The following is a 13504-nucleotide window of genomic DNA, read 5'->3' on the forward strand; positions in this document are numbered from 1 at the left end:
ATAATGCATCTGCTGGACACGCTGTATCTGTAACGTTTTTATCCCCGTATCGATAAAGATAAACTTTCTCAGAACAGACATTTTTGGATTTTCCATTTGTTTAGCTGAACCGAACAAAGGTAACATAATGAATATCAGTATAAAGAACTAAAACAGGGTAAAGATATAGCAGTAAGTGGAAAGGGGATTTAAGTGGAAAGGGGATGGGGTAGAGGAGGAAACAGGGTAGGCCTACAGAGAAAAGATAAAAAAAAAAAACAGGGTAAATAGAGATGTACGGGGAAAAAAAAAAACGGAAGAATGGGGGGGGGGGGGGAGAAGAAGGAAAATAAGAGGAGGGCATGGGGGATAAATGGGCAAGAGGAAATGTGGGATTAAAGGGCAAAAGGGACAGGGAATGAAAGGACGAGAGGGAACGGGAAATGAAAGGACAAGAGGGAACGGGAAATGAAAGGACGAGAGGGAACGGGAAATGAAAGGATGAGAGGGAACGGAGAATAAAAGGACGAGAGGGTACGCAGAATGAAAGGGCTAAAGGGAACGGAGAATGAAAGGGCGAGAGGGAAAGAGGAATGAAAGGGCGAGAGGGAAAGAGGAATGAAAGGGCGAGAGGGAAAGAGGAATGAAAGGGCGAGAGGGAAAGAGGAATGAAAGGGCGAGAGGGAACGAGGAATGAAAGGGCGAGAGGGAACGAGGAATGAAAGGGCGAGAGGGAACGAGGAATGAAAGGGCGAGAGGGAACGAGGAATGAAAGGGCGAGAGGGAACGAGGAATGAAAGGGCGAGAGGGAACGAGGAATGAAAGGGCGAGAGGGAACGAGGAATGAAAGGGCGAGAGGGAACGAGGAATGAAAGGGCGAGAGGGAACGAGGAATGAAATGGCGAGAGGGAACGAGGAATGAAAGGGCGAGAGGGAACGAGGAATGAAAGGGCGAGAGGAAACGAGGAATCCACCTATTACCTCCATGTTTCTTGAAGCTCACACGGGCATAAAGTTTTATCATGCCATACATACATAATGCCAGTCGTGAACACCCTCTTTGTGGGCCCTCACAAAATCAAAATGCAACAATCAACATAATGGCATTCTGATATCTCAGGTGCTATAGTAGCTAAGATTGTTCATCTTGATTCCCACTTGCACCATTTAGATGAAATAATAGCAGACAATTAATGAAGAGTGTGGGATACACTATTAAGGATTGTAGCACACACAGTTCCCAAAGACTGATGCACTGTCAGAAGAAACTAGTCTTCATCGAGCCTTAACATAGTCACTTAGTGCATTCTGTTTTGATTTTAACAACATCGACTGTTCAAGCCCTGAAGAAGGGGCAGCATTTTCCCCTGAAATGTGTTGTATTCGGTGCCCTTAACCAAAAAATGTTTTAAAAGGTCCATTAAGTGAAATTACATTTTGCTCCAGGTTCTCCTCTGTACACATCCAACAGTTCACAAAGCGGGAATCTCAGGTGAAGATTCATTGTCACCCAAATCTTTGGGTGATAGACGTAAGGGGGTGGGTGATTCAAATTGCCACGTTTAACGCAAGACTGAAATATCCATTCTGTGTGGATTGCAGCTTTAAAGTAGAACTATAGGCTAAATTTTTGTAAGATTTTCCCTCTATTACTTTTCTGGGGACAACCCAAAATATGTGTAATTTCTCTTACTTTCAATGATAATGATAAAGAGGACCAATAGAGAGGGTGAATTCCCCTAACGGGGGGAACAGAACCCAATAAAACCTGAGAGGTGTTCTAACCCCTCTCACCTCTATCCAAAAAAAAATAAGTTTTGCCTTTAGTTATACTTTAATTACCAGTTTGATGCCAAACAATAGACTCCCTTTCCCCCTAGTAATACTAAATCACTGGCAACATTTATGTGAATAACACATCTATAAAGAGATATTCATGTGTTATTTTTATAGACATCCAGCTGTTATACTGCTCATATACAGTATACCATGAGTTACATAGATCACTGGAAGCATTCTCAGCAGTACTGGAGCTAATAAGTTCATTTATCTCATAACACTGGAAACTGCACAAAGGGGGACACTGGATGGAAAAAAACAACTTTGATTAAACACATTTATACTGGGTGACATGAAGGAAGGAAATTACAAGTCTCACCCTGTCTATTTCACTGTCGTCAATCCCATTAAGATCCAGCTCTCCATCTTCTGCGTTGTCACCTTTACAAAGTAAAAATAAACATCAATGACATATTGTTTGTTACATTCATTTTGAACACATTTTATGCCAACATTGTAAAGTTGCTGAAAGGAGAAACTTTATGGTAATCAAATATTTGTGGGGGGGGGGGGGGGTGAAAAGTAACGCTCGGTTGGGCTGTGCTGAATTTCTCATATGGTGCGGGCAATGATAAAATAATAGACGCTGGCCTAAAATAAAATCTCTTTCATTGACAGACGCAGCTCTTCTGGATCTTGACCGTAGGGTTATATTACCACCTACAGAGTAGGAAACTAGGCAGAAAAAAAAAAACTCAGCACCGCCTATGGGCAGTCTCTTCTGGCATAAAACCCTTCCTTGTTATACGCAATCCAGCTTGTAGCAAAGTAGCGCCAGAAAGCATAGATGCCAATAATGGGGTGGGTGGTGTGTCCGTCGATAAACTCAGAGAAAGGGATTTTTACGGTAACAAAAAAATCCTATTTTCTTTTTTACGTTCATCGACCGACACAGCTCTTCTCAGTGCTTTTTTTCTCAGACAATAGGTGCAGGAACTCCCCCTTTCCGGGTCACCCCTTTTCTCCGCCCTCTACCCACCTCCCAGTACTGCCCCTTTTAGACAATCTATAACCAAGTATATATTTGTGATATAGTAATATGTATGGAATTTGGTAATGATATGAAGAAAAGCAGTAAAATAGATCCCCTGCAGCCAGCAACAATAGATCCCCCTAACAACAATGGACCACCCACAACAAAATCCCCCCCCCCCCCCCCCCAGCAACAATAGACTCTCAGCAGCATCAACACCCCCCAGCATTACTGTAAGGCCTCGTACACACGAGGGGACATGTCCGATGAAAACGGTCCACCGGACATGTCCGCTCTGAGATTTCTGTCTGATGGTTGTACACACCACAAACAGAAATCCGCGCGGACAGGATACGCGGTGACATGGCCACGCCGTCGCTGCGACGATGACGCGGCGACGTGCGCGACCCTGGAAGGTCAATGCTTCCACGCATGTGTCGAATCACTGCTTCGACCCTGGAAGGTCAATGTTTCCACGCATGCTTTCGGCCGAGCGGACATGTCCGGTGAGTCGTACAGATGACCGAACATGTCCGATGGACAGGTTTCCAGCGAAGATGTTTCTTAGCATGCTAAGAAATTTTTATCCGCTGGAAAGCGGTCGGCTGGACAAATGTCCGCTGGAAAACGGTCCGATAGGCCGTATACACGACTGAACATGTCCGCTGAAACTGGTCCGCGGACCAGTTTCAGCGGACATGTTCGGTCATGTGTACGAGGCCTTATAGACTCTCTGGCAGCCATCAACAATAGACCCATCCCACAACTGACCCCCCCAGCAACAATAGACCCCCCTGCAAAAATAGATCCACAGCAGCGAGCATCAATACCCTGCAGCACACCCCAGCACCCCTTGCCATTACATACAGTCAGTCCAGGAGGTGCCGGAACTGCGTTCCCCCGCATTCCTGCTGAAAAAAAAGCCCTGGCTCTTCTGAATCTTGACCATAGGGTTATATCGCCATCAACAGGAGTTTGGCTGTAACATGGCAAAATGTGGAAAATTTCAAGGGGTAGGAATACCTTTTTAAAGACACTGTACATTAAAACCAGGTACTAAAAATCGAGGCCAGCTTTACACAGGTAGCAGCATAAGGTACATCAGCAAACCTTTTGTTTTAATACCTAAACCCAACTCTCCCTCAAGCTCTGCTATAGCTTCTCAAGGTATGAGAAGAATACGCTCATTCCCAAACAAAAGTCACCTTCTCATAAAAAGGACAAGGAAGATACAGACCGCAATTTAAACCTTGCACAGCTTCTAAAATGTCCCAACTCAACTAAAATGTTTTTGTCTTTCGCTGGCTTTCCAATCACTTCCCGTACTTCTGACCCCATGTTAACTAGACTCAAATCTCCCCAGTGGGGCTACAGTAATAAATTGAAACCTGCCAGAGGTGCTAAACATTCTCCATTGCCTCAAGCAATGAAAAATAAAGTCTTAGTTGGGAGTTGAGCCATACAGCATACAGTACATGTAAATTAATTTAGTAAGATTGCCTTACTTTTTTCTACCAGTAGCTTCAGCAACAGATGTTCGCCATTATGCTGGTAAAATCATTGACATAGCATCTCATTCTTACCAGACTCTTTCCCCATCAGGTATCATTCCAAAACCCAAGCCAAAGCAGTTTTCTCACATTACAATATTTCATGCTTTCAGGATATTACAATTGTTTGCATTAAAAACAACTATACAGTCAGCACGGTAGTATTTGGCGACCATAACCCCTTTAAAGGGAAAAATGTATTGTTTATATTTTGTACTCCTGCTGTGTGTGGGATTTTTAGACATATTTAATTTAGTTTTCTTCTCATTTTTCCCAGATCTGCAGATAGTAACCCACGTTTAAAAACGTCAGTTTTGCAGAGTTTGCGATTTTTTTTTTCAAAATAGGCAAAAACACCTGAAAACAAAAACGTGGCTAAACACGAGTTACGTTTAGAAACGTCTGGTGCTTGAAATGCCTCTAAACTCAGCTTCTGAACCCATTTTTTTTGCATTTCAAATGTACTGATAAGAGAACAGAGGAGAGTTCAGGAGCAGTTGAAAAAAAAGCCCAACTGCTCCTAAGGCTCCATTCACACCTCAGCGTAGGTGATCTGCCGCGTATTGCGGCGACATCAAATAGGCGTTTTGCGGCGACAAAACACGACGTTTTAAACATTGTTTTTTGCTGGAGGGGTGATTATTTTTACATGGTCGGCTATCCCCGAACGCCGAAGCCGCCCGAAAAAAAGGGTCCGGGACTTCTTTTGAGCTTCAGGCATCTCGGCGTTCGGCGTGGAGATGTGAACCATCTCCATAGCCGACCATGTAAAATCACCCCTCCAGCGTATTAGGGGCGGCTGCGGTGTCGCGCTTCAGGCTTATATATACGCCTAGGTGTGAATGCAGCCTAAACGTCCGTTTACCAGCAACAGTGTACATGAGGCCTAAGTCACTGTGCTGACCTGATGGGGTATGTACTGTATATTACAGACATTCATATGTTCATATTAATTAACCACTTGCTTACTGGGCACTTAAACCCCCCTCCTGCCCAGACCAATTTTCAGCTTTCAGTGCTGACGCACTTTGAATGACAATTGCGCGATCATACAACACTGTACCCAAATTAAATTTTTATAATTTTTTTCCCACAAACAGAGCTTTCTTTTGGTGGTATTTGATCACCTCTGTGGTTTTTATTTTTTGTTAAAAAAAAAAATGTAAATACCAAAATAATTTTTTTTTTTTTATTTAGTTTTTTTATATTTTGTTATAAAATTTTGCAAACGGGTAATTTTTCTCCTTCATTGATGTACACTGATGAGCACCGATAAGGCGGCACTGAGGTGACACTGAGGTGGCACCAATAGGGAGAAGTGGCACTAATAGGTGGCATTGATAGGTGGCACTGATAGGTGTCAGTGATGGGCACTGATGGGTGTCAGTGATGGGCACTGATGGGTGGCACTGGCAAGGGGTACTGACTGCACAGAGGAGGCAGAAGTGCGTCCTTCCTCTTCAGGACCAATGTCCCTTACACATAAGCCAGTGATCAGATTTTTTTTTTTCCGTCTCACGCTGTCAGCGCGAGGAAAAAAAAAACCACAGACTACCGGCTTTCATCACGTGATCAGTTGTAATTGGCTGACAGCTGATCACGTAGAAAGGGGCCGGGACCGGCCCCTTACTCGGATCTGTGATCTCCCAAGTCTCAGCGACTCGGGGGATCACAGCACTCGCCGGGTGCGCGGGGAGTGCGCAAAGGGGAGGACGTCTATTGATGTCCTCCCGGCATTTGGGGTCCGCGCTGTAGCCGTTGTTCAGCTATAGCGCGGGTGCCAAGTGGTTAATTCAGGTTTTGAAAATAACAGGTGTCTTGACTTATATTTTTATGCTAAGCTTTCTGCTAGATTTTTAATTTGTTTTAAAGGAGAAGTACAGCCAAAGCTTGTCTGTATGTCTCCTCTGAATCATAGGAGTGCAGTTCGTTTTGCACTCCTGTGACCCATTTTCAGCAGACAGCGGGCTGAAGTCCCCTGTCTGCCAACGCCACAGAGCTGGTCCTGGCTCAGGCAAGATTGCAACACTGGGGTTGGGATCCGCCCAAATGCCTGGACCTGCACCCGGCTCAGCCTCTCAGCGAGCCGCTGACACCCTCAGCCGCCTTCTCCCGCCCCCTCCACAGCCCAGCACTCCAGTGAGTGAGAGGGCAATGCAGAGAGCCGTGACTGACTCAAATGAGCAATCTGCAGTGTTTGATCACTCGGTTCTCAGTCTTGAACCTGGCGGGGTACTGATGCTGCATCCAACTAGGCAAGTATAAATCTTCAAAAACCCTGGCTACTTCTTTTTTAATATTTTATGCAAAATCCAAGGTACGTAGAAATAAAGCCAGGAACACTGCAATCTCTCAGCTGCTGCACCCAAGAGATATCACTAATGGGTGGACAAGCACTTTAATATGAATCCTTAGGACTTGTGAAGACACAACTATTAAAAACTTACTAATAAATAACATTCTCTAAAAAAACGTTTCTACCAAAAAAAAATGGTGTTAAAAGAATTTCTAAACTAAAACACAAAATGGATAGCATTTATTACAGAGACAGCTGTGATTGTGTCTGATCTGCGAGATATGAATGATATTCAGACGCTCACATCTGTGCGGTTTGATGTTCTTCAAACAGAGAGGACTTGTTTTCCATAACTGCAGGCTATGAGGTGACTGTCTAACTCCCCTTTCAAAAGAGGAATTACTCGCGAGTTCTGTGTGCAGGTGCGCCAAGCCTCTTCTATTATAAGAAAACAGACTGGCTTTTATCTCCTTCACAGCTCTGCTAATACAAAACAAATCAAATGTGTTCTCAAGCCTGTGACCGAAAACAAAATAAAGGTGATTCCCAGAGACTATGCATACTAAAAGGTCTTGGCTTACACTCGCATCAAACCTTATTTCATTATATTTTTCTCTCAAATATCTTTATAAAACGAGTCTTGTAAGACTAAGTTGACCCATAACACTCAAACCCCTTTGCACTCTTTCTGCCAAGATTTATTCACGCCATAACACAAGTTAAACCGGGCCATAGATGGTCCCAATCTCGAGCAGTCCCTGCTGAACCATGTAATCCGATCCATGTATGGGCAGGCTGATTGTAATCAATAGTTGGATTGGGTTTACCAGCATGACAGATTTTTGCATACGATTATTGCCAGAGGCTATAATCACTGTGATCTTCTGGCCGCGATGGTTCTCCGCATTCCCCTGGTGGGGGAACACAATACTTCCATGTGAGGAATTTCCCCTTCAACATGGGATTGTGGTTGCAGGAAAAAAAAACACATCTATGGCCTCCCTTACCCATTGTTACCTCACATGCATTAAATTGACATGAATGGCCAAACTCTGGTCAATGATGAACTCCAATCTTGTGTTTTATTCCATACTGTTATTATTGAGTAGTGTCTTGTGTTTAAATGGTCTGGTTTTGTCATGCAATCCATTTCATCTCTTTATTGTTGGCCTCTAAAAAAAAAGATTCAAAGCCAACCCTCAGATGTGATACCTTAGAGCAGTGGTTCTCAACCTGGGGGTCGGGACCCCCTTGGGGGTCGAATGATGATTTGCCAGGGGTCACCAAATCCTGGCCTGTTTCTGAAGCCTGCACCGCTCTCCCAGCCTTTTCTCGGCCGCCCAAGTGGGCTGTTCCTGGAGCCCGCGGGCGCCCACTCAGCCTCTTTGCAGCCGCCCAGTTCACAGCATAGCTAAGGGGCAGAGACTAGAAGTCGGCTGACGGGTGAGGAAAGTGAAGTGGGAGGGGCTGAAGGAGACCCCATCTCCTGATTTCAGCATAGGTGTCACTGCTGCGAGACACCACTGTAGTACGGGTTCCACGCTTCGAAAATAATTTTACTGTTAGGGGTCCCCACAATTTGTGAAATGTTATCAAGGGGTCACGACACTAGAAAGGTTGAGAACCGCTGCCTTAGAGTCACCCAGCCCCTTCCTCTTTGGCCAGGCTGTCAAAAACATAATCCTTATCTTCTGGACTACAGGGGGCGACGTCATGATGCTTCAATAAGTTGTGGATATGACTAGGTATAGAGTTTTGATCTGCCCAGTAATGGCCACTGTTAAGAAGCCATAGCACCTCCAGGGCAACATGTGATGTTTGGGGGCCACTACTACCACAGCCTGACAAGAATAAAGAACTTTATGGTGCTTCCCAGTCACATGACATTTGTCACTTTGGGTGATATGGTGTCATAAGGTCAATATAAAATACACTATCCAGGAAACAGCACATGGACAAATTATTGACTTCAAGTGTTTTCAGTGAATAGTACAGTTAATGCAGCAGCATCCAAAAGGCATTTTGCACAACAGTGTGTGTTCAGCCTGGTGGCAACAGTTTGGTAAAGGCCCTTCTCTGTTCCAGCATGACTGTCCCCTTTGCAAAAAGCCAGGTCAATAAAGACAAGGTTTGACAAACTGGGTGTGGAGGAACTGGAGTGTCCTGCACAGAGCCCTGACCTCAACGCTACCAAATACTTTTGGGATGAAGTGGAATGCTGGCTGCAAGCCAGGTCTTCTTCTCAAGCAGAAGTTATTTGACCTCACAAATACTCTTTTGGCTGAATAGGAACAAATTCCCACAAACACACTCCAAAATGGAAAGCTTTCCCAGAAGAGTGGAGGCATCCATATCCATGATTTGATAATAGGATGCCCAACATAAGTGTTGACAAACCTTTGGCTATGTAGTGTATGTAGACATAGACCAAATAAAAAACTTAGCAAAATGTCCAGGGGGCTGGGGGGCAGTAATCTTGAATTTTAGAGATCCGTTTGGAAACCCAGCCTATTTTTAACCCCCAACACTTTGCAACACAATGCAGAGCAAAATTATTGAAAACATGTTATTTTATGTCCATGGATTTTTCCTGCGCTAGTCATGACAACACATCTGATATAAACAAATGTTCCACAATTAACCCTCTTTTAAGGCCTTGTTCGAACTTATTCGAATCGGGAAGATGTGGGATACTGCACATGGAAACTTAATGCCAAGCATTGCAATGTGATGCAATTTTAAAAAAAGGTGCCCACACTGATTGTTGCGCGTAGGGAAAACCACTGAAATGAGCAGGCTGCCTTAAGACACATTTGCATAGGTGTGAACGAAGGTCTGATGCATAGGTCTCCTTAAAAAAAAATATATAATTTACCTACCAGACATTGTTAATTATTGTTTTGCTGATTTTAAGAGATAATTATAAAAGAAGAAACAATGTTGTTCAAATGGTGACCAAAAGTTTGTTTTCACTCCAGAAATGTGACCGAATTAAATTAGTGCTACAGACAGCAGACAGGTACAGGTGTGTTTTTGTGGTATCTTATTTTTGCTGATACTGACCAATATACAAGTCTCTAAATGTATAACACATGTTTTTACCTATGAAGTATTGCTAGCCTGTCGGATTTTTCTTTCTGAGAGCATAGAAGGCAAGGAGATGCTGGACTAATCAAAGAATAACAGAAGGAACTGGTTGACTTGGATGGACCAAAGGTAGCTCACAATCCAGGGACTATATAGGATGCTCAGAATGCACATTTGTAAAAGGCAGAAAAATGTACTGAGCAAGCACCCCCTTGGTAGCCAGTTGTACCTGGTTGCCTGCCTGGATGTCAGATATGAAATGAGGTTCATGATGAGATACTGAAACATTTTTCTTAAAATAACAAATAGGGGAAAGGCTTCCCTTCCTCGGGACAGTATGGTGCTGCTGAGATCCAACCGTTAATGTTTACAGCAGCCTAGAAGTTGTTTGCCCAGCTTAAAAGCGGAGTTCCTCCCTAAAGTGGAACCTCCGCTAATCAGATTCCCCCTCCCCTCCGGTGCCACAATTGGCACCTTTCAGGGGAAGGGGGACAGGATTTTCCACTTCCGGGGTCCGGGCCGCTTCCCGTGATGTCACTCGGGGCTCTCTCCGGGCCGCCGGGCCAATAGGAGAGAGGCTCTGAAGAGAACAGCGCTCATTGGCTGTTGAAACGCGTCAGCACGTCCATCGGTAATCAGCAGCTGCTGTGGACATCCTCTGTCTCTACCACCGGCTTCCTGCGCTCTCTGGCTGCTCTACACACGGATCACACCTGAAGCTTGCCTGCCATCTGCATGGTCTTACTACGGCACGGATCACAAAGAGGAGAAGCAGTGTGCTGCTGTCTTTTCCTGTGTGTGTGCGCGCCGCTCAGCACATAGAAAAACCCAGCTTGTGTCCTTTGAGTATAATGGGGCATTTAGAGGCTACACAGGAGGAGGACTGTTACCAACCAGCTGGTGAGCTCTGTCACCTTTACCTAATGTTTTACATTATGGGCATTCCAGCCTGACCCTTGTGCCTTATATTCCCCCCCCCCCCATATCCGCAGCCCAGCGCCATATTTGTGCTAAATGTGCACCTTATTGAAGCCTGTGCATACCTGCCGTAATCACATCAGTGTTTCTTTATGGACTGTATCTGAGTTCTATTATCACTGTGATTAGCAAGTATTTGTCCTATTGATAAAGTGACAGACTTACCTCAACGCATCCATCCAGCCAACACCTCTCCTTCAGGATTCACCATTTTCAAATAGCATATACAGTTTACTGGAACCCCCCTCACATACAGGACTGCCCAATAAGCCCAAGTCTGGCAGTGTTCCCGTTCTGAGCTATGCGTCATTAATTGTGTGCCTGAACCTGGCGTGTTTGTTGATAGGGTTATGCATGTGTGATGCACAGCTGCGATTCCCCTGATTTCAATTGACAACGTTGTCCTTTTTTAATTTTGATACCACTCTGTTTATCTGCCATTTTCTATATGTTTTTTGTTGCACTAATTTTTCTACTGAATAAAATTCAATGTTTTTTCCATAGTGTTCTAAAACTGGTCTTCTTTGGGGGAACTATATTCTCTTGTTTTGTTGTCAATAAGAGAGAGGAGCGTGGTCTTGCCTATGCTCAGTAGGGTTCCCGGCGTGAACCCGAAAACAGGGTCCCTTACCCGCAATGGCAGCGGCACCCGACAGCTGAGGGAAACATCAGCTGCGGTGCCGACATTGAGGGACTCCAGGACAGGCAAGTGTCCTATTAAAAGCCAGCAGCTGCAGTATGTGTACGAGTATGCTGCTGGCTTTTAATTTTTAATTTTTTTTTAGGCTGGAACACCGCTTTGAAGGTCTCACGCACGTGGTCAGCTCTCGAGTACATAAAATCCCAGGCACTTTCTGGTGCTCCAGGAAGCCACCAATACAAATGTATGACTTTTGCATCAGTGTATGTTTCTACAGTGCTTCTCCCAAACCCGCCACTTTTGCATTCAAGTAGGAGCACCATACGTGCATACATGATAAATGCTGATGCAGAAGCCATCAGTATTTACCCAAGCATGGCCTTGTACCACTATTCACTTGTATTGGCCATTATTAATGGCCTGTGCTGCTTTCTAATCACCAGAAAACACCAAGGATTTTATGCCTCAGCACACAAGAGCTGCTAAGGGTCCGAGTGCATTACGACAAAAGGAGTTGAAAAATGGAGCCATGGTATTATCTGAGCACTTTATCAGTTTGTATAAAAGGTAGGCACACACTAAATGTCTTTAAAACAAAATGTAAAGGTTAATGGTTTCTCAGTTCTTCAGTGGGTCCAAAATCAGAACAACAACTGAGTTGTTTGAAAGAGTGCAACAGACTATATCAATGTATAAAACCTGTATTATATACAAAAATAATCATACCAAAAGCTCAGACCATAAGTCCATAAGCTCTGACCATCTCTTGTTGCATGTCTTCACTCTCTAACAGCTCTATGTAGCCTAACCTTCAATTAATATTAAGTGATGCCCCTTTGGAGATGTCAGAAGCAGCATTTGAGTTTGCCTTTATTAAGCAAGTTGACCATCACTGAAGTAAAGGACGGGCGAGAGGCAAATAGTTAAAGGAAACCTGTACTTAGAAAAATGTTTTATCTGTCATTGCTTACCTGCTTTAGTTTTCAGACTATGTTTGAGTCATAAACCCAAAACAATCAGGCAAAAAACTGGATCAGCAAACTCCTAATCTGAAAGCCAAGCAACCAGCATTTTCAGAATGAGGCAAGGGACGGCTACATTTCTCTGAGTACAGATGTCCCTTTAAAGTAATATTGGAGTTTTTTTTTATAAGGTGTCATTTACCTGCTCTGTGCACTGGTTTTGCACAGAGCAGCCCTGATCCTCTTCTTCTCGGGTCCCCTTGCCAGCTCTGTCTTCTCCCCCTTGATATGTGCCCCCAATAGCAAGCGGCTTGCTATTGGGTCACTGGTGCATGCTCGCTCTTGAGCCCTGCTCTGAGTCTATAAAAGCTCTCCCCTCATTGGCTCCCTGGCTGTGATTGACAGCATTGGGAGCCAATGGCTTCTGCTGTTGTGTCTCAGCCAAAGGAGGAGAGAGACACCCAGGATAGCCGAGCACATCGCTGGATCGAGAAGGGGCTCAGGAGTGTATTAGGGGGGCTGTGGGGTGGCAGCACACAAGATCTTTTTTACCTTCACGCATAGAATGCATGAAGGTAAAAAACCTTCAGCCTTTGCAGCCACTTTAAGTATTAATGTGGTCATATGTGTAACAAACAACTGACCACAGATTTAATATATAAAAAATTTCTCCCACCAAAAAATAATTGCTTGATGGTCAAAAAAAGATGCATTTGTCTGAAATTGACTGGCTTCCCCAATGACTGTTGCTTGTTGCATTAAAACTTTTTTTTTTTATATATCAACTGCCCCGTTTTTATGTTCAGCCAGTTTCTGGAATATATGATTCTTTTATTCAAATATAGATTGTATCGAATGTGGTATGCCCAAGGTCAACACACACCTAGGCGTTTTGTCGCCTGTAGTGTGACGCCGCAGCAGCCCCGAGACGCTGGAGGGATGAAAACACATTGCCCTCTATGGAGATGGTTCACATCTCCACGCCGAACGCCGTATGCCTGCCACCTGAAAAAAAGTCCCGGACCTTTTTTTCAGGCGGCTTTCGGCATAGGAGATGTGAACCATCTCCATAGAGGGGGTGAGGCTGAATTCACAATCGCTGCGTTTTTTCACCGCAAATCGCGGTACAAAACGCCGCAATTTGTCGCCGCAATTCGCGGGACAAAACGCCGCGATTTTGTACGCCTAGGTGTAAATACA

General features: G+C 44.3%; 1 protein-coding gene across 1 annotated transcript in view; it reads right to left on the bottom strand.

Moving 5' to 3' along the window:
- Positions 1–13504, bottom strand: part of BRF1 (BRF1 RNA polymerase III transcription initiation factor subunit) — a 437396-nt gene that overhangs the window by 128285 nt on the left and 295607 nt on the right. The window contains exon 12 of the mRNA XM_040332965.1: positions 2138–2199. Coding sequence (XP_040188899.1) covers positions 2138–2199 — 62 coding nt within the window. The remainder of the gene's footprint in view (positions 1–2137; positions 2200–13504) is intronic.

Source organism: Rana temporaria, chromosome 13 (genome assembly GCF_905171775.1).
Source record: "Rana temporaria chromosome 13, aRanTem1.1, whole genome shotgun sequence".
NCBI lineage: Eukaryota > Metazoa > Chordata > Amphibia > Anura > Ranidae > Rana > Rana temporaria.